General features: G+C 54.4%; 8 protein-coding genes across 8 annotated transcripts; 4 read left to right on the top strand and 4 right to left on the bottom strand.

Moving 5' to 3' along the window:
- The first annotated feature begins 286 nt into the window (after nt 1–286).
- GGS23DRAFT_28231 (uncharacterized protein) lies at nt 287–2563 on the top strand. The gene is made up of 4 exons (XM_051512563.1): nt 287–709; nt 795–1983; nt 2192–2328; nt 2408–2563. The coding sequence occupies exons 1-4, from the start codon at nt 476–478 to the stop codon at nt 2465–2467; spliced, it is 1620 nt and encodes a 539-aa protein (XP_051377119.1). The 5' UTR covers nt 287–475; the 3' UTR covers nt 2468–2563.
- Nucleotides 2412–4665, bottom strand: GGS23DRAFT_609131 (uncharacterized protein; the record flags this gene model as incomplete). The annotated part of the gene is made up of 2 exons (XM_051520249.1): nt 2412–3104; nt 3192–4665. 2 exons carry the CDS (start codon nt 4663–4665, stop codon nt 2983–2985), a joined length of 1596 nt encoding a protein of 531 aa, XP_051377118.1. The 3' UTR covers nt 2412–2982.
- Nucleotides 4666–5884: 1219 nt separating this feature from the next.
- Nucleotides 5885–8564, bottom strand: GGS23DRAFT_545319 (permease for cytosine/purines, uracil, thiamine, allantoin-domain-containing protein). Its single transcript, XM_051514971.1, has 3 exons — nt 7975–8564; nt 7506–7895; nt 5885–7437 (listed from the first exon to the last, which is right to left on the bottom strand). Exons 1-3 carry the CDS (start codon nt 8068–8070, stop codon nt 6241–6243), a joined length of 1683 nt encoding a protein of 560 aa, XP_051377117.1. The 5' UTR covers nt 8071–8564; the 3' UTR covers nt 5885–6240.
- Nucleotides 8565–10736: 2172 nt separating this feature from the next.
- On the top strand, nt 10737–12791 carry GGS23DRAFT_545314 (uncharacterized protein). Its single transcript, XM_051514970.1, has 2 exons — nt 10737–10873; nt 10934–12791. Exon 2 carries the CDS (start codon nt 11240–11242, stop codon nt 12443–12445), a length of 1206 nt encoding a protein of 401 aa, XP_051377116.1. The 5' UTR covers nt 10737–10873; nt 10934–11239; the 3' UTR covers nt 12446–12791.
- Nucleotides 12792–13338: 547 nt separating this feature from the next.
- Nucleotides 13339–14337, top strand: GGS23DRAFT_592179 (NAD(P)-binding protein; the record flags this gene model as incomplete). Its single annotated transcript, XM_051517847.1, has 1 exon — nt 13339–14337. The coding sequence occupies one exon, from the start codon at nt 13339–13341 to the stop codon at nt 14335–14337; it is 999 nt and encodes a 332-aa protein (XP_051377115.1).
- On the bottom strand, nt 14242–16865 carry GGS23DRAFT_545311 (calcium-dependent phosphotriesterase). The gene is made up of 9 exons (XM_051514969.1): nt 16630–16865; nt 16187–16544; nt 15956–16110; nt 15704–15894; nt 15544–15651; nt 15273–15482; nt 15101–15197; nt 14953–15032; nt 14242–14823 (listed from the first exon to the last, which is right to left on the bottom strand). The coding sequence occupies exons 2-9, from the start codon at nt 16379–16381 to the stop codon at nt 14609–14611; spliced, it is 1251 nt and encodes a 416-aa protein (XP_051377114.1). The 5' UTR covers nt 16382–16544; nt 16630–16865; the 3' UTR covers nt 14242–14608.
- Nucleotides 16866–19435: 2570 nt separating this feature from the next.
- On the bottom strand, nt 19436–22034 carry GGS23DRAFT_545307 (multicopper oxidase). The gene is made up of 8 exons (XM_051514968.1): nt 21735–22034; nt 21564–21629; nt 21378–21471; nt 20771–21298; nt 20688–20721; nt 20159–20587; nt 19915–20089; nt 19436–19860 (listed from the first exon to the last, which is right to left on the bottom strand). The coding sequence occupies exons 1-8, from the start codon at nt 21930–21932 to the stop codon at nt 19696–19698; spliced, it is 1689 nt and encodes a 562-aa protein (XP_051377113.1). The 5' UTR covers nt 21933–22034; the 3' UTR covers nt 19436–19695.
- A 1023-nt stretch (nt 22035–23057) lies between these two features.
- Nucleotides 23058–24050, top strand: GGS23DRAFT_28085 (uncharacterized protein). Its single transcript, XM_051512551.1, has 3 exons — nt 23058–23365; nt 23440–23499; nt 23557–24050. The coding sequence occupies exons 1-3, from the start codon at nt 23209–23211 to the stop codon at nt 23913–23915; spliced, it is 576 nt and encodes a 191-aa protein (XP_051377112.1). The 5' UTR covers nt 23058–23208; the 3' UTR covers nt 23916–24050.
- Nucleotides 24051–26426: the final 2376 nt, after the last annotated feature.

The following is a 26426-nucleotide window of genomic DNA, read 5'->3' as shown; positions in this document are numbered from 1 at the left end:
GTTCCCGGGGGCGAGCCGTGATAGGGGTCTCCGTTCTAGCAGAGACCCGCAGTCCCTGGCAACCGTAGTTGACGCATACGTACTATTAGCCCTGATCCCCCTTCGTCCCACTTTAGACATCTACGCGAGTTCCTGAGCGTACACGACCAGCGAAACCGCGGCGGCGGCGGCCTCTACCCGCATCGGCCGGTCGCTAAGGGCCTACGCCCCTTAACGCAGCCCATTTGAAGATGTCAGCATGATGGGTAGCGGCTTATTGGTGGGCCAAAGGGTAGTGCCGGGGCGATCCAGTGCTACTCCTGGTTATTATCAGCCCCTTTTCCATAGCCCAGGGCAGACAGACAGGAGGTATAAAAGTAGCGTCGGCACTCCTTGTTGCTCTTCCTCGAAAGGCGGCTCTTCCAGTCAGCGATCGTAGAAGGTGACTACAGAAAGAAAGTTAGTACGCCGAGCTTCAAAACCGTCGCGGTTCAAAATGGTCCAAGCAAATCACCACGCAAGCCTCTCCCTCCTGGTGGCCGCCTTCGCGGCCGTAGCCAGAGCCCGCAGCTGCCAGGATGTTGCTGTTCCGATCTCGATATCGGCGCGCAACACCAACTTCGCGCTCAGCCCACCTACCAGCGACAGCGAGGTAACGAGCTTCATTCTGAACCTGGCGCAAGCGGGAAAGAATTCTGCTGCTGCCATCGTAAGCGATGGCGGCGACGAGGTTAGTATCAGGAGTGAATTTTGGGCCTACCTCGTTGTGCCTATAATATATAGATCAGCCAGCTAACATAGCTATGCGATATCAGTTTGTGGACATATCTGGAGACTACACCATCACCGGCACGTACTGCGTGCCAGATTCGGGACCGGGCCGGGCGGTACAGATCCTAACACACGGCATTGGATTCGACCGGTCCTACTGGGATTTCTCCCTCTCCCCGCGCTCATCGTCGTCCCCTTTCTCCTTCAACCGCACCCAGCGCAACCAGACCGGATATAGCAGCGGCAACAGCGCCGACTACAGCTACGTGAACGCGGCTATCGCCCAGAATTACAGCACCTTCGCGTACGACCGCTTGGGTACGGGAGGCTCGCTCCCGAGCGACGGCCGTCCCGTTGACCCCGTAAACGAGCTCCAGGCCCCGGTCGAGGTCGCTGTGCTCCGCGCCCTCACAGTGGCCCTCCGCTCCGCTGGTGTCCCCGGGGTCCGCACCCGCTACGATAAAGTCGTCCATGTCGGCCACGGTTACGGCTCCTTGCTGACATACGCGCTGGTGGCTTCTTCCTCTTCGTCCCAGTCTTCCCAGCCTTCATATCCCGCGTCTTCGCCTCCCTCGGAGCAGTCTTCGTCTCCGTCTACACCTTATGCCTCCCCTCCCTTCGATAGCAACCAGACTTCCCATTATCCTACAAACAATCCTTCTTCTAAGCGCACTACTGGCCGTGCCCTCACCTTCTCCCCCCGACTCTCTCGAAGTTCGGCCTACCTGGGGGCGGTACCTGTGGGCAATGGAACTACACCTGGAGGCAATAGCGCCGGGAGTGGCATCCCCTACAACGGCGGTATCAACGGTACTAGCGGAAATTATACCGGCGGTAGCAGCGGCAGCGGTGAGCTCTCCGACGGAATCGTCCTAACGAGCTTCGGGCACACCTCGCGGGACTACTTTTCGCGGTTCCTTCTGGGGGCGAACTTCGTTTCGGCCTCGAACGCACCGGATTCCTCCCGGCCCACCAACGTCTCCAACTTCTCCTCGTACCCCGCGACGACGGGCGTCGACTCTTCCGACGCCGGCTACCCGGGCGGCTGGCTCGTGCCGGGCGACGCCAGGGGCGTCCAGACCTACACGGTTGCGCCCCAGGGCATTGACCCGGCCGTCTTGCAGGCCGTTTACAGCGACGTCCAGCCCGTCGCTGTCGCCGAGCTCCTGAGCCTCAGCGCCCTCGCTTCCGGGCAGAGCGCATTCGCTGGGCCCGTGCTGGTGGTTACTGGAGGTTAGTTTGGCTTTTTCTTCCATCCAATCAATACCCCCCTTTTGTTAAAAGGAGGGGATAGGGTCATTCGGACCCCCTGAATCTCCTTCAACATCACTGGACAGAGACGCCTCTATTGAAGTGGTACTGCCAGCAGATTTAAGCAAATCAACTTTGCGTAAGAAGAATCTAGGACTGGGAAGCTGATAGATTCGAAAATGTGTAATAGAGCGCGACATTTCGGTTTGCGGAGGCAATTGTCTGTCGTCCGACCCGCCTATTCCCGCCAGGTTAGAACAATACTTCACGAATGCGAGCGTGTTCGAATCTAGCATCGTTCTCGGCGCCGGGAACGGCTTGAACTTGGTGAGTATTGTTCACTTTGAAAAGGCTCCCTCCCCTCCCCCATAATAAGTTACAGAACTTCGATCCTAACTACGAGCAGGAGCCCTCAGCAGAGACGACGTTCGGCTCAATTCTAGACTTCCTTAACGGAAATGTCTAGAGTTTGGCTTGTTACTCGACATACTGTGTGAAGAAGCGAAATGTATTACTACCTGGGCATGACTGACTACAATGTAGAGGTTGTTGTTGTCGTCCGAGAAGGGGGCTGTTCTCCTAGCTGATGCGGGTACAACCATCCTAGGGACGTTGAGCTTTCTTTGCACCATGGCGGGATAAAAAGTCTCCGCCCCCTTCATTTTCCCTGCACATGAAATGAGTAGAGAACTATGAAATAACAAATGCACCTGGGCCGGAGGGGTATGCGATAGTTACACAGAGTGCCTCCGAAGTGCTTAGAGGAAACCAAATCGTGGCATTTTGGTCGGTGATAGGAGGCTCGTTGGTGAGGAGTACAAGCATGGCCTGAGATATCCAAGAGGGAGTCAGCAAAGGCAATCATATATTAACAGCAGAGCAGAAGGCTCCGTGGGTTGTATATAGAGGCTTGTATGTCAACGGCACAGGGGCATACCTTACCAGTTCTTAAAGGCGTTATCATCTCCCGAGATCCTTATACTAGGCCCACTGGTTATTTACTAGACCAGCTGGTGAACTTGAACGACCAGGCCGCTCGTAATGTAGATCATCGTCCAGGTTGACGAAGATCCAAGGCTTGAGGTCCCTTTGGGCAAGTTTTACTAACAGTATAGGTTAATTGCTGCTTTGAATCGGGCAGGCTCCTCAAGGAAACTCGAATGAAGGGATTTGGGATGAAGTCAACGTACAAGAGGCACCGGTCCATGTCATGATATACAATTTCTGTGAGGGTGCGCCCCACAGCGCCCCTGGATGCCGGAAATAAGTCTTGAACCAGCCATTGTCGTCCCTGGTCTCCATGTAGTAACGCTCAGTGAGTTTGCTGAGATTTATGGTCTTAATTTGCAAACCGAGCTCTTCGAGATCTGCAAGCTGGTCGATGAATTTAGCCCATTCGCTGACATCCTCCTTCAACTCTGGTTGTTGGGTCACGAGAGAGGCAGCGTGAAGAGATATCTCACGCAAGGTCGACTTATACTTCAAGTAGAAGTTGAGTAAGTCGGAAGGGCGAACAATTCCATATCCGAAATCGAATCGTTCCAGGTGCTGAAATGTGGGTGCTGGTGGTAGTGGTGGGTAAACCAAGAGGCTGCTCGACCCCGTTGAGAAGCGCTCTTGGGTCTCCCCAGCAAGCCAGCGTAGAGTCTGTCCAGGTCCATCTGCATTCAACAGGTCGTAGCTTGTGAAATCCAACCTCAAATGCTGAAGTGATGGCGTTTGTGAAAGAAGTCTCATGAGCGGCAGAGTGGAGCAGGGTGAAATGCCACCACCAGGGGGAGTGACAAAAGACAGGTCTGTTACAGGAGTAAATTGCAAGAACAGGACCTTGAGTTTTCCAAGGAAATGCGAAGCTTGCAGTTGAATACCATGTGGGATTGTAAGGTACTCGCATGGCATATAACCCCACTTGAAAATCATTTCCAGACGCGTAGGGAGGCGATGCACTCTTGCGATGCTCCCCATGACCCGTAGGATCATTAGGAACAGGTGGTATGTGTATATTGGATGACCTCCTAAACAATTCTCGAGGTTACAGTAGTCAGTAAGAGTCCTTCGTTCGATCTCCGGCTCTGGGGGGAGTGTTGATGGCACAATGATAAATCTCTTGGCCATGCTGCTGTACCAGGGGGGGCTCCCTTTATATCGATATCGGCCAACGAAAGAGAAGTCTCGGATGCCAATCGCCTGCACGTTGGGTAGGCCATGTAGTGCTACCGTAAGTAGTTGGAAGCCTCTGTCTGTAACCACCAGAGGCCAGTGGTTTAGATGCTTGTGCGCATAAAGGTGCGGGGGAACAGCTGTAAAAGAATCCCTATACTCCAGGCCAGGGTTTGCAACGCTGATTATAAGTTCCGTTACATAAACATTCAGACGAGACCTGGAAATGTTGGTGAGAGTCCTTAGGCAGTCCTCCGTGATCCGAAACTGTCGAGCACCGAAGAACTCCTTAGCGAAATCGTCAAAGAGGCGGGATTCCAGGTCGCGACAAGTCAACCTGACGTTTCCATATTCTGTAACCGTGAGGTACGAAGAGATCTTGTACAGAGTCTCTGTGGCTAGGCTGAGGATGCCCCTCTGCGTCGGACGATGGACTTGGTAAGCTACAACTTGGTCGTGGTTAGCTTGAGGGCCCACGCCAGCGACTTGATGGCCTGCATTCATGGCCTGGTCAGAGGTGTATTTCACCTCGTCCGTGACTGGGTAAGGGTGGCGGTGTAATGAACCCAACCCGGCACCGAACGTAGACATCAACCAGGGGTGGAATCTGCTGTGAAGAAGACTATTGGTATAGTGAAGGAGAGAATGCCGAAGAACGCAATGAATCCGTCCTTGCCTGTCCTGGTTAGTTTCGTGAAAGGTGTGATACCGGAGATACGAGTGGACAGACGATGGGATGGGCAACAGATAAGTGAAAGTTAGGAAAGACGACAGAGGGAACGAGAAGGAGTAAAAAATAAGTAAAGGAGAGCGAGAAGAAGTGAATCAGCAGTATGTGATCGAACACCCTTTGAAAATCCGCACTGGGGGCTCGAATAGGTACGAAAAACCAGTACTAGGAGCTCGAGTAACTTTTATAAACAAACCTCATATACTTAGGTACTTGTACCGTGCAATCAGGCTTATTTCGGTTTAATATACTCAATGAACTGCTTCTCTCTGTAGCAGCCTTGGTTAGGTTTAATATGTTTTGTTAGTTTTAGTTGATTTTGGTTAATATGCTGAATGCATAGCACATGTTATTACAATAGGTTATACATACTTTCGCGCTGGCTAAAATTGAGATCACAAGGACCTGAAAATAATATAAGGTAAGCTTAAGCTATTTATAATACTTCCTGGTACTTAGCTAATAGTACCATGGTTGTTCTGACAACAATGCTCCTTGAAACCGTGATTAGTACTCGTCACATAACTTATAGGCCATCACCAGTGTGACGCCACCCATCTATTAAAAGATAACTGTTATTGCTGCAGGTTTAGCAGAGCGAATCCGTGAAGAGTTTACAACTTTATGTAGTTACCTTAAGGGCAAAGATACACGGTCCCTGTTACGAGGGGCGTATACTCATTTCCGCTTCTGGAATGCTACAAGTGATAGCCCAGGGTTAGAGCATGAAGAAACAATTGAAAATGCCTAACTAGCGGGTGGATGTTAGGCAGGAGACTTAACGAGGTGGTCCTATGTATAGGATCAACCCTCATGAGCCTACATCTGCAAGTCGTAGAATGTAATACCTAGGCGTTTAGGTTTTACGCAACAGGTGATTTTGATCCTAGGTGACGGTGGTACCTCAAGTAGTCATGTACAAATACCGGAATCCTGCCTTAAAGCGGCAAATAATAGAGAAGTCAAAGGTTGCTGTAGAAGGAAGAACTAAATCAACTATTGTAGGTATCCCTAATGAGCATGGCCACAAGCGTTTACCTCACGTGTAATACGTTGGAATCTGCTACCTTCAGCTGATTCATTGTTAGCTAAGTACAAGTAACATTTGTTTCTATAGGCAATGCCTTATAGTGCAGTCAGCCGTGCGACAATTGCCTATATTTGAATCCATATTGTTGATATCTTTATAACACTACACCCACATAGCTTCGTAGACATTAAACATGTACATGTGTGCTCCTAGACGCGCCCAGGCCATTGCCCATGCCACTTAGGATCCAGAGAGTATCTTAATCAAGGGACCCCTATCCTAAAAACACCTAACCCCGGTTGAGCTCCTAAGTAATATGTCATACCGTCTTCGTATGGTCCTTGCCATGCTTGCTACTTAAAGCATGCTCCTCGTCGACATCATTCTGGCTACTCTGGTCGTATGCTAACCTGACATCATCAATCTGGTCGCCAACCTCCATCCACCTATCGCTGCAGGCTGGAATCGGGAACGCCCAGCATAGGAACCAGTACATTCCTGTCGAGATGATGAACCCGCAGAAGAAGTTAAAGTTATAGATGTACGTCGCGCCGTCGGGGACATTGCCTCCGTTTACTGCGCCGGCAAACCCAACGACGTTGATAAGAATACCGCTGATATAGGCAGCGTACGCCCGCCAATGGAAGCCAAAGGAGAAGAAGTACGGCCCAGTCTTTCGAGCATCGTATAGCTCCCTGATTTCGAGGTAGCCCTTGCGAACGAAGTAGTAGTCGCTGCACATGACACCCGCGATCGAGCTGAGGAACACCGAATAAGACGACAGGTAGGTCGTGAACTGATTCGCGGACGTGAGGAGGTTGTACGGGCACATGGCCAAGCCGACGGCGGCACAGATATAGCCGCCACGGCGAATATTGATGAAGCGAGGCAGGAGCGCGGTCAGGTCTGATCCGGCTGACACGGAGTTGGCCGCGATGTTAGTCCCCAGCTGAGCTAGCGCGAAGGCGAGCGAGATGACGAAGACGCCGAAACGTTGGCCGGAGCCGCCGTCGTCGATGAACCTCTCTAGGAGGTCGAGCGGATCCCATATTGGCTGGCTGCCAGGGTATATAATCACGGAGCTCGAGGAGACTAGGATGCCGATGAGCGAGGTGAGAGCGAAGCCGAGAGGAATAGTGAAGAGCTGTGACCAAAACGCGTCGCGCGGCTTTCCGGCAAAACGAGTGAAATCGGGGTCGTTCACGATGAGCGTGGCGAAGTTGGCGATGGAACTCATAACGCCCTTGATAAATTCCCAGGCGAGCGCGCTACCCTCTATGGAGGCTCCCTGGCTTACGATAGGGCCAGGACCGCCCGCGCGGACAAGAGCCCAGATCAGGAAGGCGATGCCGGCGCAGGGGACGAAATAGGCCTTCACGGTGAAGAGATGTCGTATCGTATGGACAGGGAACCAGATCGCCGGCAGTGACACGAGCCAGAAGAGGAAAAAGGAGACGAAATCGGCAGTAGTGGTCCCCGAGTCGGCCGCGAACGTGTTCGGGATGGTCGTGCGGTCCTGCATGCATGTTCAGCCGCCCGGACTTCCGCAACCGCTTCCGTCAGATCAGGGGACACACGACTTACCCAACTCAGCCAAATGGATCGGATCATGAGATAGACGCAATGTCCGCCGATGTACGACTGGACGCCGTACCAAATGCAGGCCATGGCGGCACGATTAAACACCGGCCACAGACAACCCCAAATCCCGAAACTCGACCTGCTCACAACGGGGAAACCGATATGGTAGGTGGCGCCGATGCGGCCGGTGAGGCAGATGAAGCAGCCGGCAATCGCGTATCCGATCCAGACGCAAAGCCAGGACTGCCACCACGAGAGCCCGTTCACAATCATGGAGGAGCTGATCATCCAAGTGTTGATATTGAAGGAGTCGGCAATCCAGAAGCCGACGAAGTTCCACGGGCCCCATGTGCGGCGCTCAGGCTCAACAGGCTTGAGGTCCTTGTTGGTTAACTGATTATAGCGATATTAGCTTGGGCATGTCAGCCGTTGGCCGGGGCGGGAGGCGGCCCGGGCGTGAAGTAAGCTTTACCATCAGCTGGGCGGTGGTAAGGCCATCCTCGTTATCCACAGCAACCTTTTCTGCCCATCGGCTGAGCCTCGAGGGCTCCGGATCGTAAGTCCCCATCCCGGCGACGGAGTCAGCAAAGCGAGCACGTCTGGAACTGGGACCAAGGGGCGGGGAGGGGGCCTGGGGGGAATGGATCCAGCAATTAAGATATTCGTCCCCAGGGATGACTGGCGACCCGGGATATGTGCGCGCGGGAACTGGAGGTCATCATAGCACAGCGTCCCCGGACGGGGCAGGAAACAGAAACAGGCATATATAGGTAAATTGCAACCCGTATGACAGCGTAGAGGATAATACCGTTAGCGATACTTTTATATAATTAGGTAGTCTCGTCGCCAGGGAGCGGGCGAGAGGTAGAGATAAGAAGAGGAGAAACGGAGAGAAAAGAAGCAGGGGGGCCCAGGCCTCAGCATTCCTGGAGCGAGGAGAGATTAGATAGGTAGGTAGTCGGCGATAAATGCCTGCTCAGAAACATCAGCACCTGTTACGCACCCACCCGCCTGATAGCGGATAGTCAAAGATCAACCGACGAGTTGCTGCATCGATGACACTTCCGTGGAGGCGCCGAGGTGCGAGAGTGGTCCGAGTACCTCAACACCTCGCCCCAAGTACCTACCGTTTGGGCGTACACAGGCAAGGCAGCACGTACCTAGGTACCTAGGTATTGCGATGAGCCATCAGGCGTCTATCAGGTAAGTACACTTGGCTTACCTAGGAGATAAGTAGAGGTAGGTGGGTAGTCCCGCCCTCTACCCTGGTTTTGCCCTCGCCACTATGTACCTACCTAGATACCTAAGTATACATAACACGTACCTCCTATGAACACGCCTCGGGCACCAAAGGTATTGACCCATATACCAGGTACCTAATACATCCATATTTACAGGAAGTGTAGGTAGGTACCTAGCTACGGTACGTGGTATATATCCATTGCGCCTGAGGTACCTACATACCTACGTACACACACTCTCTCCTTAGGTATCCGAGGTACGAGGGTAGGTCGCTACACGCTGGAAGGTAGGTACATCTGCTGTTCGGCGTCACTAGCGATCGAGATAAGCCGTGGGCAGATAAGCGGCTGATTACGTCGGGGCTGGCTCTGGTTCGCGGTTCGCCCTGTGCACGAGTCCGTTCCGGGCTTAGCGGGTACCGGGGCGCAAGGGTGCCTCCCGCCCCGCACGCGACGGCGCTGCGGTTATCTGCTATCTGCGAGTTATGTCATCCCATCAACCAATTCTCTCAAGACCCCGGTGTGTATCGAGCCACCCACCTGGCCATGCCGCTCCTCGCGTCGGCGAGCGAGTGCAAGGTGCGAGAGGGACGAACTGGCGAGAAGGGGGAGTGTTTGATCTTAGAGTGTGGGCTGCTTGTTAGTAGAAAAATACTAATGTGTGGGCATGTACCAGGGGCCCTTTTGGGGGGGTTTTTTTTCCTCTCTCCCCCTCGCGATCATGCGACGCCTTGCAGTTAAGGACGGTATTAGCCCACGCATCTACCCGTTTTTCGTCGCGATTCTACGGGTGCCTACCTTTGCTAGGCCGAGAAAGTTGGATAAACGATAATCATAGGATTTACTCAGCACGTTGACTCCCAGCGCGTATCTTCGCTCAGCGGTGGGTTGGACGTGAACGGCGATAGGCAAGCGTGCTTCAACGGGTACAACGACAGATTTAATATATTCTGTGGGAGGGTGATCAGACAAATACACGTATGTACCCGTGTAAGCATACGACAAGACAAGCGCCTGCATCCTTGTATTATCAGAAGCCTAGGGTGCCTACGTCGCGCGCGGATCGCTGTCAACGCCGATTGCGGGTGGATAGGCCTGATGATCGTAGCGTCGAGCTGACGACAGGACGGCGATCTATGGCTGGACGATCACAGCAACATGGAGCTCGCGCCTCGGAGGGCGGTGTGTCGTAAACAATGAATGTGAGATGATAATAAAGATTGTTGTTGGCTTCGGTCGGCGCTGCTAAACACAGCCTATAATAATAATAAACTATTTATTTACCTACGTATCTCTGCACCCCGGGACGATGGATCGATCCATTGGGAATTTTTACCAATCACTCTGCACCCTTCTTGCATATTCGGACCCGGCAGCACGGTCTCTATGCACAGCGTGCTGTTTGATAATGCGATACGGTACGGGTGCTATCGCAATTATAGTTACCTATTATATATGGGTACCTAGGGGCAGGTAAGTCTGGAGTGCATCCCTCCCTTGTCGGTCCTGGCGACGCCGGACAGAGGAGCGGCAAGCCGACCGAGGCGCGATGAGCAGCAAATACGCTGCCGAATCCATGACCTCCTCTAGCTGTTTGAACTTGCTAGGTATATCTCACTGCGAATGTCGTTGAACCAAATCGCCCGCGAAACCATGCCTGTTGCTTCCACCCAGGTTCCTCGCACCGACAATATGAAATAACAGTACCGTTGCTGTCTTGTAAAGGAACAAGGCCACATAATTATCAGTCGGCGGTCTTCCCGCTGGTGCTTTCCTAGAGTACATCTGCTAGACATTTCGTAAACGGGCCAACCACTTCCTGATTCGCGGCCTGCCCTGCGACGAGAATCTCGTCGAAATAAGACCAGCCTGCATCGGTTCTGGAGATATGCATAGCCCACCTTTCTCATCACTAGGAAAAGGTGCGTACGTGGATGCCAAAGACGTAAATAATTACCTGCCTGCCTGACCTACAAGCTACCCTATCTGCAGGACCGGAAATCTTCCGAATGAGGCCAACAACTAGAACCTCATCCTAGAGAGGATTCCCCCAACCACGGGGTACCTAGTACCTAATATTCCAGGCCGTGGGAGGATATTCGGCGAGGAGAGTTTACTACCACCACGTACCTAAGTTACTACCTGGTCACTGCTGTGTCAGGACAAAGGGGCTGTTTCTGGGGAATATACCAGATCACGAACGAATGTCCGGGTCCAAAATCATGAGGACGATTAGACAATTCCCTGGTGTTTGCCGGTTCTCTGTCTGTTGGGTATTGTGCGCGTGTTATACATATATATCTTCGTTGATGCATGGCTCAGGATGAAGATAATATCACAGCACGTTTCTTTGAGAAAGACCGGCAAAAAGAAGAAGAAGAAGAGGCCCTTAAGACATAATTAATATCCAGTGGAACATCGTTGGGTCTGCGCGCCTGCTACGGGATATCCGACGTCTTCGGCGAAATCACTGTTCTTTTTGAACAACTCCTCACGATGGCTTCCAGTGAGAATAGTGACAGAAAAATATGCACAAAGAACCGCTCCCTCGTCTGCGAAAGGCACGGGCTGTGGAGTTGTTTGGTATGTCTGCATCATATCGATTTAGGCGGGCAAGAGACACCTTACCATCCCGATTACGTCTCTTGGATCCCCTGTTCCGAATCCGACCGTGGCGTCGAACCACTGTTCGAAAAGTTCGTCCCAGATGATGAGCTCGACGCGCATTCAGGCGGACGGAAAACCAATCGCGGCGTGGCCGGAAGCAAGAGCCGCCGGCCGATGACGGCAGGTTACTGCTCCAAGTGTGGTTTCTCATGGATGGCCTCGGACGAACTCTTAACCACAACGCATCCTTCCCACATCTGCGCGGACGGGCACCGATACATGACAATCATAGTCGACGTAGCGAGTTACAAGCGAAAGCTCGGGGACATCTCCTGCGAGGCGGTCTTCTTGTTCGGCCCCGAACCATGCGAGCTGAGGTTCCGCTACGAAGTCGTAACCCCCTCGGACGACGGCACCGCGGACTGGAACCTTGACAACTCCCAGATCGCGTCGCTGTGGGAACTAATGTTGTTGGTGAAGAAGTGCGTCATGCCTGACCGAGCCCAGCAGGTGAGAGAGGTGGTGTTCACCAACAGCGCTCACTTCGCTCACCGAGCGGCCGCGTTCCGGCTCCTCGTCGCCGCCCATATCGACCCGGCCCTCCTAAAGTTCCTGCTGAAGGCGCACAAGCTCAAGTACAGCAGGGCCCGCAGAGCCTTCGTGCAGACGAGGATGGGATTCGTCACCCGGAAGTACCCCACCACGCCTATACGGCGATTCCACGTCGCCCGTTTCGTAATCTGTGTCATGGAGCTGGCTGCCGCTGGGGTGCAGGTCTTCTGGGTGCCCTGCCGCCCCAGCAGTCATGAGAAAGCCGCCCGCGCGGCCTTCATGGACGACCCGTACCAGCGGAAAATCCCGGACCCGACGCCAGGCCCGGTCGAGGAAGACGAGGTGGAACGGCTGGGCGGATATTTCTATGACGGCGGCGACGACGGCGACGACGACGACGAAGATGACACTGGAGAACCGGAGCTGGAAGCTGCTCGACATGACTACGCAGAGGAAGAGCTGCTCGAGAGCGACTCTCTAGTGGGACTAGAGTCCTTCCAGAACTACCATGCGCCGACGGTGGAAGATGAGCTAGAGCAGTAGGACAACAATCTCTGAGCGCGTCACTGAGCGCACAAGTGCGAGTCGGTCTTCGTAGGGATACAGAGTAGCAGATTCGCAATTCGGCCAGTGTCGTCGAGACGAGTATTAGCACTGGTTATTAGCTTAAATAGATCCAATATCCGACGCAACTTGCGGTTCTGATTTTGCTTGGCAGTGAACCCCATCGCTGTGGGAACTGTGAAAGAATAAGTTGAACATACTTGTAAACGTGCTAGGTAAATAAGAGTGATTTGCGGTCGACACCGATCATATAATAGTATCAAACGCTTCTTCAAGCAAGACCACGTGCGGGGCTTCTCGTCCGGACTTGTCGCGCGCCAGATGGACTCGGGTAAAAATAACACGACGCATCTGCGCAGGGGCTACGAATTATTCATAGCTTCGGGACGGTCCCACAAGGCGACTCCGTTATCGCGCAGTTCGGATCCTCCCCTCTCCTACTCTCCCTCCCTGTTCTTCGGGTTACCGAATACGTGGGAGACCCCGCAGAATGGCACCCCCTCCAGGGGCCAACTTAGGCACATATTCCCCCGATCCCCACGCTGCCATATTGTGCCGAAAGGGGGGGGAGGGGTGGCGGCGCGTGGGCGATCCTAACTTAAAGCAACGGGCCTGCATCGTGAAGGGGGGAAGAGGGAAGAGGGAAGAGAAAGAGAACGACAAAGAAGGCCGATCTTGGATTGATAATTATGCCTACCTACCTGAAATTTGGCTCTTACCGTGCTCTCGAGTTCTATTGTACCGACCTGTAAACCTACCTCGACCGGCATACCTTGCCTACGTCGATTTCATATTCTACACATACCTACCTAGTGTAGGAACAGCTCACGCCGAGCCCTACCGAATCCCTGTCATCCACACCGCAGACGACCATGTCCTCGACGCCGACCAAGAACATCATCATCACGGGCGCGGGCGGCTTCATCGGGCCGCTGCTCGCCTCGCGGCTGCTCGACGACCCGTCGTACCGGGTGGTGCTGACGGACGTGGCGGAGCCGGCGGTGCCGGCGGGGGTGGCGCACCCGGAGAACGCGGTGGCGCTGCGCGGCGACATCTGCGACGCGGCGTTCGTCGCGCGGCTGCTGGGCGCGGCGCGGCCGCTCTTCGCGCTGTTCCTCTTCCACGGCGTCATGTCGGCCGGGTCCGAGGCCGACTGGGACCTGTCGCTGCGCGTCAACGTCGACAGCGTGCGCGGGCTCCTGCTGGCCGTGCGCGCGGCCTACCCCGGCGGCGGCGGCGTGCGCGTCGTCTACGCGAGCGCCCAGGCCGTCTACGGCCGGCCGCTGCCCGCCGGCGGCCGCGTCGCCGACGCCGTCGCCCCGACCCCCGAGGGCACCTACGGCGCGCACAAGCTGCTCACCGAGGTCCTCCTCAACGACATGCACCGCCGCGGCTTCTTCGACGTCTTCAGCCTGCGCCTCCCCACCGTCGCCGTGCGGCCCGGCCGGCCCACCGCCGCCGCCTCCTCCTTCCTCTCCGGCATGATCCGCGAGCCGATGCGCGGCGCCGAGTGCGCGATCCCGCTGCGCGACCGCGGCTTCCGCGCCTTCGTGTGCTCGCCCGCCGTCCTGCAGGAGAACCTCGTGCGCGTGCTCGCGCTCGACCCCGGCTGCCTCCCGCCCCACGTCCGCCACGTCAACATGCCCGGCATCTCGGTCTCTGTCCAGCAGCTCGTGGACGCGCTCGCCCGCCACGGCGGCGCAGACCGCCTGCGCTACCTCCGCGAGGAGCCAGACCCCGCCCTCGAGCGCATCCTCCGCAGCTGGGCCCCCGAGGTCGACACCGCCACCGCCCGGCGCCTCGGCCTCCTCCAGGACGAGAGCGCCGACGCCCTCGTCAAGCAATACGTCGACTCGCTGAAGTCGGCGTGAGCCGCCGCTCCGGCCCGTGCGCACCGAGCGGGCCGGGAGACGGACGGGATTAGGACGCGCGGGCACGCGAGTTGTAAAAATAGATTTATTGTTTTTAGGCGACCTTATTATTACCTAGGTGTATCCAGTCCTATCTCCTCAATATTTTCTGGGTTGCCTCCTCCGCACACCAGTGCACAGCCACCAACGCGCATACAGGCATGCCTAAGGCAGGTATCAGTACGCGACACGCGCACGCAGCATCAACCTTTAAGAGACTTTTATTATACCGTCAGGCCTCGATGTAACCGCCGCCCGCGGCTCCGAGGGTGGCGTAGTAGAGGTCCTCTTCGGCCAGGATGACGAGCCGGCCGTCGCCGGCGAAGTTGAAGTTGGCCGACGTCTTGCCGAGGAAGATCTTGCCGACGAGCTTGCCCGACGGGTTCCAGACCTGCACGCCGTCTCCGCAGCCGGCGTAGACGTTGCCGTCGCTGTCGCAGTGCACGCCTTGTCCGGAATGCCGTCGGCGGTTAGCGAGGGTGGGGGCGCAGAGGTAGGTGGGTGGGATAGGTGGGGGTGGGGAAGGGAGGGGTAAATGCGAAATAGAAGAGGGGGTCATTTCGTCGAGGTACGTACCGTCTGTCACTCCGGAATCGGTATATGCGAAGAGCTTGCGGTTATCCCATGTGCCGTCCTCCTTGACATCAAACCGATAGCTATATATTTGCTCAGCAAATTTACTTGCCCTTTACTCCTCTCCCTTCCTCTCTGGTGGGCAACTTACATGCTTGCCGGGTCCGAGAAGTTCCAACCCCAGTCGGCGTGGTTTGCCCCCGTGTCGGTCACGTACGCGTACGAGCCGTCGGGTGAAAACGTTACCCCTTAGTGTTTTCGGCCGGCGGTTTCGTGTTAATGGAGATGTCCTACGCAAGAAAGGCTCAGACGGGATGACATACCGTTCGGGAGAGTGAATCCGTCTGCGACGGCAGCGACCGCGCCTGTCTTGTCATTGTACCGGTAGACTTGGTTTCGCAGCCCGGGGGTTGGGCGGTAATGTTGCAGGTACCCGTAGAGGGTATCGGTGAAGTATAGCTCCTTGTTGCGCGGGTTAACTGCGACGTCGTCAAGGGAGTTGAATTGGCGGCCGAAGTAGTTGTTGAGCAAGACTGGATGCAGGTGATAATCAGTACCTGAATTTCATCGCCAATGGAAAAGTCAAGTGCCTACTAGTCGTGTTGTACGGCTCCCTGGGGTGCATGAGAACCAGCTGGGGCGTTGATTCGTCGCCCTGGCCCGCTGTCGCGAACACGATCTGGTCTCGGTAGTTTGTTGCGCCTTGAGAGAAGTGAGTAATCTGGCTTAGCAATTGGACTGCCGGTGGACATACCGTTCGAATTGATGATACTCGGAGCGTTGACTGTCTGGACATTGACAGACCCCGTCGCGTTACGGAGGTTTGACACCGCCGCGGCTTCGTGGAGCGCGATCTTGAGAATGATATTGGACTTGTTAAGGCCTGTACCGGCCGCTGCTGCTCCCGCATTCTGAACAAAGAACATCTCATCGGTAGGTGGATACCTAAAGTGAGACGTGTCAGACCTAGCAGGTTCGAGGACCTGCCGATTCGTCGCAGACATACCAGACGGCCGCTTCGTGGAACATCGGGTTTGTTCCCGTGTTGGCGATCAGCGTCAGCGTAGGGTTATCCCCGATCACATTGTAGAATTCGTCATCGTAGATGTGGAAAGGCTTCTCCGTGAGCGAAGCAAGATCGTGGCCAGGCGGAATAAAGAGCTGATTATGCGTTAGACCTGACGAGCCAGAAGCTGGAGCACTGAATACCATTGGCACTGTGAAAGATGAGACTTGCCGTCGTAGCATTGGCCTCCGTGGGAGGGGGGACGGTCGTAAGCACATTGAAAGATTTCCAGTTAATGACCTGAGCCTGCTCTGGAACGACACGCTGGAGCAGACGTCGATGATGGGAGGTCGACGGATTCTTGTAGGCTTGTACGGTCAAACCGGTCGCCAGCACGACCAGACCCAGCGAAAGAGAGATCATCATGTAATAGTTGGCGCCTGCTCTTATACTCCCATGCTTAGATTCCGGCACATTCAAGGCGAGCCTGCCATGAAGGGTGGAAGGCTCGGGCGATGGCGTTTTGTAATATGCGCCCAGTCGAGCCGGAAATGGGCATGGTGTGGAGCACTGGGTGTAACCCCGGGGTCTATGGATGCTATTAGTAATGGGCGGACAAAGCTCGGCGGAAGATTCTGGCGAGAGGAGGAGCCTGGTGACTCAGGGGATCTTACTTGGATGCTATATATTCGGCGGGATGTGTTTATTGGGAACCATGAAATTACTTCATGGCGCATGCTTCCCCAGCTGGGAGTCGTTGAAGGTCGACTACTTCACCCGGCGACATATCCCCGGCCGCCGAGTTGCTGTGAGCAGTCGTGCCCGTAGCTGTTAAATATAGGCAAGTGGGTGCCTAAGATCCTAACCATTAATAAGACGTTGGGTGGATGTGAGAGTTCTACTATATTCGGGGCAAGACGTTCAGGCACCTACTTCTTGTTGCACCTGCTGATAGTTGTATACCGGGCCGGAAGATGGGCTCGGCGATTGCTTCACCGAACACTCGGAAGAATGGCCCTAATGCTACCTGGCACGATCAAGCTTCCAATTTCTCCGAGGACACGGCCAGATCTACAGGTAGGTGATACGCCAGGCATATAGCTAGTCTCATTGATAACAGTTTTGGCCCACAAGGATCTACAAGAGCGCCAAAATTCAACAGGTAGGTATGTCAAATAAATGCCAGATAAATAGGTATGAGAACAGCTGTTACCAGCCGTCGGCAGACCCGGCAAGAACGCACAGAACAACGGCCAAAGGTATCTATTAATAATACCCGCCCCTCCCTCGCATCCCACAACACTAGTCGCCAATCCATCCAGACGGAGATTTATCTACATACTAGGTATGTAGCATTACTTTTACCACGTACTTAGTATGAGCATGGAGGTGGGGATCAACGCGGGGGCGGGGATGCGGGGATGCGGGGGCGGACGGGATTGTAATATGATATTGTAGGTACCAGTCGGTGTCCTGTACCAGGGATAGGGACTATTTATCGTGCCGTCTCCTTATACAGCAGATCAATCATCTCCACGATCCCAACTGTAGTCAATCCCCATTTTCATCTATAGCCTCCTAACTGGTAATGGCTAGGCATACGAAGGAGAAAGAGAAGACAGAGAGGTAGGCATTAACTGCTAGTTTGGTACCAACATACACAAATCGAAGCGAATACCTTACCACTCTATCACTTCCCGAAAAGAAAGAGGTAAAAGACATACCTAGGCTTAGGCGGCGCTGAGCAAGTACCAGCACCCACACCTAGGTACCCCTACACAGTGTATGTAGTCTTCTGCATCTGCCTTTCTTCGTTTCCTTGCACTCCAGCTGGGACAAGGAACAACACTAAAATTTTCCTCAAAGAAGTTCGAAGTAAGCATCATACCGAAGAAAAAAGACGACGCACGGTCTAGCGTAGAACAATGCCAATTGTTCACCGGTAATAATGCTAGCCAGACTCGTGGGTTCTGAGTGCAGATATAAGCTTAACTCCCTCCGCACGATTTGCCCTCGAGACTATTCGCAACGAAAACTCCACCAGCATCTCTACTCTTAGACCGAGGTGCAGGAAACCGTCTACTAGCCATATAACACCGACCTTTGCCCAATACCCCGTCTCCAGCACCCACCACGCCCGTCACAGTCCTCCCGATGGCCGACAGCAGCAGCTCTCGCAGCAAGGGTCCTCTCGTCTGCCGGCCAGATACGGGGTGCGCCGTGAAGCTTGGTGCCGGGCTTACGCCCGTCTCTACCCGACACACGGAGAGGTGCAAGTGCATTCGGATCGAAACTCCGGAGGAGATGGAGCGCTCGGTGCGCAGCCTCAGGGACGCCATAGATATGGGCATCGTGGTGTCCGAGAAGCCGAGCCACGTTTTTGCCATGATTCTCCTAGGCGGCGATGGCGAATCTTGGTGAATCACCAAGGTAAGGTAGTGGAAACGTCTTATAGATCTATATTAGAGGGAAAGCACTCGCCCGTGGGAAGAAATAGAAGGGTGGTGAGTGGTGATGGGTTATACTTGGTATACGGGAGTGCTATAAGGCAACTCTAAGCACATCAATTCATAATAACATCTGGTCAACTATACCATTCCCGAATCGGTCGAATCGACCCCCCGTGAGATAGAATGGATAATGTGAACCTTTTCATCTTACAGCGTTACGTTGCATCGCGAGCCTAACACAAGGTAGCCAGTCAGTGGGCGTGTATTACTATCTAGTAGCGCTATCCATACCTAATGTAATTAAGCATCACAGAGTTTAGCCTCTTGATTAGAGACGTGTTTTGTTCGGAATGACTAGTAGGGTAGGACGAAAAAAAAAGATGCCCCCAGAACCCTCAGATTATATGGCCTATGACCCTCAAGCCTGCTGGGAAAGCGTGCCGAACCACGCAGGGTCGCACACCCAACACCTCATTTTGAGGGTCCCCTAGGACTTCCAGCTCTCGGAGAGAGTAGCGCACAGGAAGGGTTTGAACCCCGAACCTTGTAGTTTGCAGCAGCGGGATCTACCGGCTAGACCACAGTGCCACGTTGGAATTTGTTAAGGGAGGTTGGGTAACTAGCCTTCTATGTTTGTCGTAAGTTGGTTGTTGCCCTGTCGTTGCTATAGAGTAGTTGCCCTGTGGTTGGTATGACTGGTTGGATACCACAGCTGCTGGTAGGGTAACGTTGACCTGTGCCTTGGCCAGAAGATTTTTAACCTAGAGTCAAAGCTATTTGTTACCATAAACTCAGGCAGCTAGTCATCCACTTTGACCCATCTGACAGTACCTCATACCGTTCGTACATGCCATCGGCTTTATTCCTTGACATCACCGTTCCTTAGGAGGTTTCGGCTTTTACGTTATGCCAAGTGGGTAGAATACATGTACACTGTGTATAGGCGACGAAGAACTAAGGCGCTGTGATGTAGATACTTATTAAATCCTCAAAGCGTAGTTGTAAAATCGGTTACCTAACTCGGAAACGGCGAGTGTAAATGTGTTAGTCTTATTACTATGATCTCATGCAACCGCTTCTTACATTCTAAGAACTCAGAGGTATTTCGGAACGAAATCCGAGATGAGATACGTTAGAACAAAGCCAGTCTAAAGAGCGAACATTCCATGACTGTAATATTTGTAACGACTGGAGAGTTCCCTAGTTCCTGACTAACACTTTCAAAGCCTCTCTCCTTGACCAGCCTTCGCAACAACTAAATATACATGCCTCTATGTTAGAGCACCCCGTTTATATTCCCGAGTCTTCCTGGTGGATGCTGTTAGCGCTCTGGAATGCCGACCATGTCGAGCAGCTGTCGCCCAGGGTCGCGGCATTCGTCAAGTTCGAGATCTCATCATATCTCTCCACAAACTGCAGACCGAATCCTTCGCTCGTATGCCAGCCGATGTGGCACTATCGCGTCGATGTCAGCGTTCGGCCCATTGCTACTGTGGCGGGTTTACTTACGTGGAGGAGCCAGACTCCCGGGTTGTCCGTCTGCCAAGCCATTACGAGGTGTCCGCTCGCGGGCAACATAGCGACGTCTCGGCGAGGGGGGTTGCTAGTGTTGAGCACGGTATCGCTGGAATAAGAACCTGTGCCCTGGGCAAGAATGTAGAAATCGTGGCCGTGGAGATGGATCCTGCAAAGGCAAATTAGCAAACGTGAGCTCGACACATGGGACTACGGCGGTCCGCTTCGGGCTACTCACGGATGGGGAACAGGCAAGTCGGTATCGATGGCGAGGTAGAACCATTCGTCTACCTGGGGCAGGTCGATCACAGCATCATCATCCTCGAACTCGGTCACGCCGTTGATGACGGACAGAAGGCTGGGGTTACCCCAGTCCACAAGCATAGTCGTGCTGTTCAAGGTCCATCGGAAGAGGGTGCTGTTGATAGTGGTGACGGCGGCGTTCTCAGTAACAGTCTGGGTGGCAGTGCCGACCGTCTTCGAGATGTACGGGACCAGGTTGTCAGTCTCGTCGTCGCACGAATCAGTGTAGGCGTAGCCAGTAGTGGTCGGCTCAGCTGCATCGGAGGTATATCGGATGATACCGCGGATGTTATCCGCACTTTCGTTCTCAGAACACGCTGACTGGGGAATAGCTCGCATCCAGAAACTGTCTGCTACGGCAGATCTGTAATATTGCCTGTTAGCGGCAGCTCGAGCGAAAATGAACATAGGCGCGAAGCGATATCGAAACCGAAAATGCTTAGGGCTTTGGAGGGGGGACCTACTGATTGGCCTGGACGATGACATCGTAACGTTGCCCTACGGAGGTCAGTATTGAGATGTCTGAGCAGGGTCACTCTTGGCTTACCCATGCCGATGTCGATCGAAGTTGTCTCATACGGCACAACCGGGACGAGATCAGCTGCGATGACTTGGAGAGTGTGGTTGTCGATGGAGAACTTGAAGTGAGTGTCGATGGCAGCGTTTACGAGTCTGATCCGGTAAGAAGTCCCGGACACGAAGTCCATTTGGAACCTCGAGCCACTACTATTGTAGACGTTGGTTCCGTTAATGAGCCCATTCTGCAGCTCCGGCGGGCCGCTTGTCTGTGCTTCAGTCCACAGCTCGTCCACAGTTCGGTGGCTCCAGTCGGAGAGGATTACCATTCCAGCATCTTCATCGTAGTTCGCCGTGGCTGGGCCATTGATGATGAGACCCCCGGCAATGCCCTGCCATGCTTGGAGCGAGAAGTGAGAGTGGTACCAGGTTGATCCATATTGGGTTGCTCTCCAGGTGTATGTTATAGTCTCTCCGGGCGCAGTTGGGCACTGGGTGATGGAAGCAACTCCATCAGCCTCATTCGTATAGTTCTGGCGGATTCCGTGCCAGTGAATTGCTGCTACTAGTCAGCGCTTGACTCTTTAACCCGGCAGGAAAGACAACACAGGCTTGATACGCTGGTGGGGTGGGCTTACAAGTGCCGTTATTGGAAGTTGTCAACTGGTTCGTGACATGGACAATAACGTTATCACCCCAATCCGCAAAGAGAGTTGGTCCAGGAATAGAACCCTACACTTGTGATTTAGCAAGCTGGTCGCTAAGAGGGCACGAGATAATAGCCGGGAAAAGTTGAAACTCTCCAGCTCGACTGTTGAACTTACATTGACGGCCATGGCTGAGCGGGAGACACCATCCGGAGAAACGACCACATCGGTCAATTCGAGCCACTGTTAGACAGTCAGTAACTAGCAAGCTTAAAAGATGGCTAAGTAGCTATAACCCGAGTCGAATACTCCTGAGTCCAAGCGGCAGCCAGAAGCTCCAACACTTACATACTCCCGGGTCACCCCGGTGTCTGGGACCACATTCTGAAAGTCGGTATCAATGGATAAGTCACACCATTGGCTTCTGGTAGTGGCCGTGTTGCCGGCACACGCTGCCCGCGGGACTAGATTGGCCGAAGGAGAAAAGGGAGAAGCGGCCACGATGCCGTATAGAAGCGGCAGGGCCGAGAGCTTAGAGATAAACATGTTGCAAAAGAGCTTGGAAAGGACGGGATGTGTAAAAGTATAAGATCAGATAGAGAAGGGAAGAACTCTGGGTTATGGTATAGTGCTAAGATGAGAGAGGAGGGTAAGGAAAGGATGCTTCTTATATTACTGATTCTAGACAGCACCTGCGCAACCGGGAGGTCTTCACGGTCACGGTCCCACCCCTATAGACTTCCCCTCGTCGACTTACGAGATAAGGGCATTGTGGGAATAGGAGACGTGGGACGCGTCCCGGGGTGGCATTGCATAGAACACCTTCCTAGTCCTAGAGTCGGCCCACATGATCGCGGCTTCGTCTAAGTTGAACTCGTCGACCCTGGACTTGCCGAACTCGGGATCCTTCAGGTAGAGCCGAAGAGGCATCTCGTATCATGACGGTACGCGTACCCAAGCATAAGGGCGAAGGGCGAGACGGGGGGTGGGGCCTGATGACTAGAACCCGATGAAACTCGATTATTCGTCAACTTCCGCGCCGCAATGTGACGGAGGCCCCTTGGCTAGACGAGTCTACGCAGAGATGGCCAGAGCCCGGGCAGTCTTGCAATGCGGTAAAAGCGCCGAGGGAGACTCCATCACGATGTAGGACATGGAGACATCTAAGGGGGTGAGGAGTCGTCGGTTGGAGGCGCATCGTCACGCCCATCTGCACGCCCTGTCTGCATAATGACCGGCTAGGCCGCTAAGCCCGGTGGTACACAGGGCAGCCCGGGGCCCAGGATCACGAAAAGTCTGTGGGCCAGCTGATTATCTGGATAGATAATCAATTTTCCACAGTCGCCGGTCCGCACTATCGATTTGCCCTCCCTGGACAGCATCTCGCATCTGCCGATAGTCTTCGCAAAGCTCAAGAGTTGCGCCTGGAGCGGGCCCAGCATTACGCGTTTCTGCAAGGGACGTTCCCGCCAAGTCCGCGTACCCGTCCCGCATCCCCACGGCCCACCCTCCGAATACATCGACAGCGCCGCAGCACCACGAACCCATGTCCAGCAACAGATGGGATGGAGTCAGGGGGGGGGGAGCTGACGAGTACACTGCCCGGGGTAGCACAAACAACGCTCTAGGGTGTGTAAGAAGCGCGCGGCGTTCTTCTGGTCAGAGACTTCCTTCTCAGTAATATAGCTCGGCCAGCCACTCTCCCCGAAAGCATTGCGATAAGGTCAACCAACTTTTCTTTTTCTCTTTGCCCAAAGATTCTGCTCTTCTACTCTGCTCTCGAGGAATCCCGACTTACCAATATCTTGTTATTCTACCAACCATGTTCGCGCTACAGAGCCTCTTCTTCCTTGCCTTCCCGGCCCTCATCGCTGGGACTCCCGTGTCCACCGCGCTGGCCGCGCGCGCGCTGCCGGGCAACTTTGTGCTGTTCGCCTACGGCGAGGGCATCGGCGGCGTCCCCATCTTCACGTCTGGAGGTAGGCTGTCTTGTCTTAGTCTCTCCGCCCTCGACCGAGGGCTAGGGCGGGATGCTAACTAGCATGCTCAACAGGCCAAGCCTTCCTGGGCAACTCGTCCAAGGTGGACGACGCCGAGGCGGCGCCCGTCGAATGTAAGCGATGTCGCGACCCCTTCCCGTATGTACTACTGTCTAATAACTAGCGCGTAGTCAGCAGCGGCACCGGCGAGTCCCTGGTCGGCAGTCCTAACGCTACCGCTCCGGAAAAGACTCCGACTTGGTCCAACCTCACCCTCGTCATCCCCAAGCCGGAGGCTACCCTTCACCAGGTCGAGTTCACCAACTCGACGCCCGGGGACAACGTATCGGCATCCGGCTTTGTCTTCTACGGATATTTCCTCCTTCACAAAACCGACACGTCGCTCAACTCGATGTGGTATGCCATTCCCTCCGAGCACGAAGACGTCTGGTCCCTGGGCTGGAACTCGACCGGCGAGGAGACCGAAGGCACCGTGCTGCTCACTCTGAAGGCTACGGAACCGTCGCAGGGGACGAGCCCGACTCTGTAAGCTGGCTTGCCGTGATCGAATGACGAGCCCCTGCAACGGTTTCCCAAGGGCGGATTTCTTTTTTTTCTCTCCATCGCCAAGCCAAGCTCTTGTGCCGCCTGTTGCACGGCCACCCCCCTCCCCGCACCCTCCCCCAACCCAGCAAGATGTACTTAGACGATTGTGTGCTGCGCTCTGAAGAGCGATAGTTGATTCGGAACAATTCAGTAACCCACATTCGTTGTTGAGAGAAGATAACTCGAGAAATGCGTGACCATTGATAAACTGTGACTAAGCGTGAACTGCGAGTTGCCTCGCCTTGCATGGTTCCACCCTGGCCACCCCGTTTGCGAAGAGTTGCCAGGGTCTCAGCGAATAAACAACCAAGCGAGTATCAGGGTACGCGACCGACAACCCGCAACTCAGTAGAGTAGTACTTGAGCGGACTTAAGCATAATGCTGCCCCATATATTAACCGATGGATGCCTTGTCTGTTTCAGAACAGCTACGTAATGGGGGCTTGGGCTTTTCTAGACGTCGCTTCGAGACGAACGAATTCTGGGTACCTTTCTTATTATTTCCTAGCCATTCCCGGCTATGATCATCGCTCTTTTCTTTTTTCCTTCTCTCCGTGGCGCGAGGGCGTGCGAGGCGGCAGGGGCACTCTCAGTCTCCGAGACACCTTTTCCGGGCACATGGTAACCAGGGAGTTGCTTTTTTTGTTTCCCGCCACGGGCAATATCCTGCTATCTCTCTGCCAGCCGCGGACCAATTAGTTGCGGTACCCCATGAGCCAGCCCCATCGTATTGGGCCGAGGGACGATGGGCAATGTAAACGAAGGTGGAGTCGTGCATATGCACCATGTCACCAGTATTTTACAACTGCTCTTAGTGAGACGACAGCCGCATGCGTCCGGAAAGGGCCAATAGGCTCTGCACGCTTTCTCAGCGTTGCGGACTCGGAGGACGTCTTCGAGAACTCGTCGTGATGTGTAGAATGCGCTAGTGGAGCCCTCGTATTGCGGTTCTCCTGGATTGCAATAACGGCTCGGACGGAAGACTTGGCGAGTCTGTGGTTCTTTCGGCAGATACGAAGAGTCCGGGAGACCGGAGCGGTTTCCCTCCCTCTCTTCTCACTCGACATCTAAACGCTGAAGCTAGTTGCGTTGTGGTTGCACCCCGTGACCGAGAGCGCTTGCGTGTCACGGCTCGTGGAGCAGCTCATGGAGCAACTCAGGCAGGGCAAGCCCGGGTTAGAGTCACACTTTTCGTGTCTAGAGTAGATTGCGCGGCTTCGAGGTTGGATTTGCAGGTATCATTGCATCCCTTGCGCAGGAATCTAGGCCGCCGCGGTCGAGCACGGGCTACGACGGCGGCAGTCACTTATTCGCTGCAGCCGGGCTCCTCTCTATGGAGACTCCGGCGGTATAGGTTCGTGATATAATATTCCTGAGCGCGGCGAGCAGCCCGTGTCGGCTGAGCCGGACGCTGGTAGAGTCCGGTGCCCGAGGCTTCCTACGTCTCTCCCCATTGCAACATCTTGGCTGGTCTTCCAACAAGTGAGGCCGATTGTAACGTCGAAAATGCTCTTCCAGCGCATGGGGGACCGCCTCATAATCATGACTAATGCTGTCGCGCTGTGCCCAGAGAGGCCTTCTCGACGGCTGGTAACAACTTTGCCGCTCGGAATAGTGATGTCTCCAATGACGACTAAGCTTCCGAGATAGTAAGGTAGCTCACGAATCGCCGCTATGCTGATGGCGGCGTGCATAAATGGTTTCTGACCTAATTGCGGCCCAGGCCGTCCGCCCAGTCTATTCCTGGCAACTTGTCACCCGCCCCTCCCCCCCTCTTCAGCGACAGCCCCTCCTTACGGGCGAGGCTTGAATGCTACCCACTGGATCCGGGTATCTTCACGTTACCATAGCCATCGACGCATGGAAGCCCATCCAGCGTGCTTCTTATCCCGCATGGTGTAATAAAGTATCGTTAAGTTATGTGGGTTGGGGCCTTTCGGTGTCGGGGGCAGCCATGCAACCGGGTGCTATCAATGCAGCTAACACGTACTTGGCGGCTAGGGTTGAGGTGTGTGTGATGAGGCCGAGTCACCACCATATCTTCTTTTTTGGTTCTTCTTCTTCTTCTTCGTCTTCTTCTTCTTCTGTCTTCCGCCTTCCGCCTTCCATCTTCTCTCTGCCGTCCCCACGCAACGATATGCGACACGCTGTCGTCGTCTAGATTTCTAATCCGGTCCCCATCGTGCATACGAAATGCACGGCGTCGCAGGGGAGGTGCCTGCCCTACGGAGCTGAATAATGAAGTGGTGATGGATTATTCATGTTTTGCAGGATGCGCACCCGTGAGCACGCATAGCCGTCTCATTCATTAGGTTATGGAAACGGCAATACCTGCCCTCAGGGACGGACGGCGCACTGTTCGCTCGACAATCGCTCCCTGGATGCGGAGACTTGGCAGGTGACGGGATCTCGAAGCAGCCAGCCCTCATCCACGGCACGGACGGTTCGGTGCTAA

The sequence above is a fragment of the Durotheca rogersii genome (genome assembly GCF_024521655.1).
Source record: "Durotheca rogersii strain YMJ 92031201 chromosome Unknown GGS23scaffold_1, whole genome shotgun sequence".
In the NCBI taxonomy this organism is placed as follows: domain Eukaryota; kingdom Fungi; phylum Ascomycota; class Sordariomycetes; order Xylariales; family Xylariaceae; genus Durotheca; species Durotheca rogersii.
This window is presented reverse-complemented; position numbering and strand designations above follow the sequence as displayed.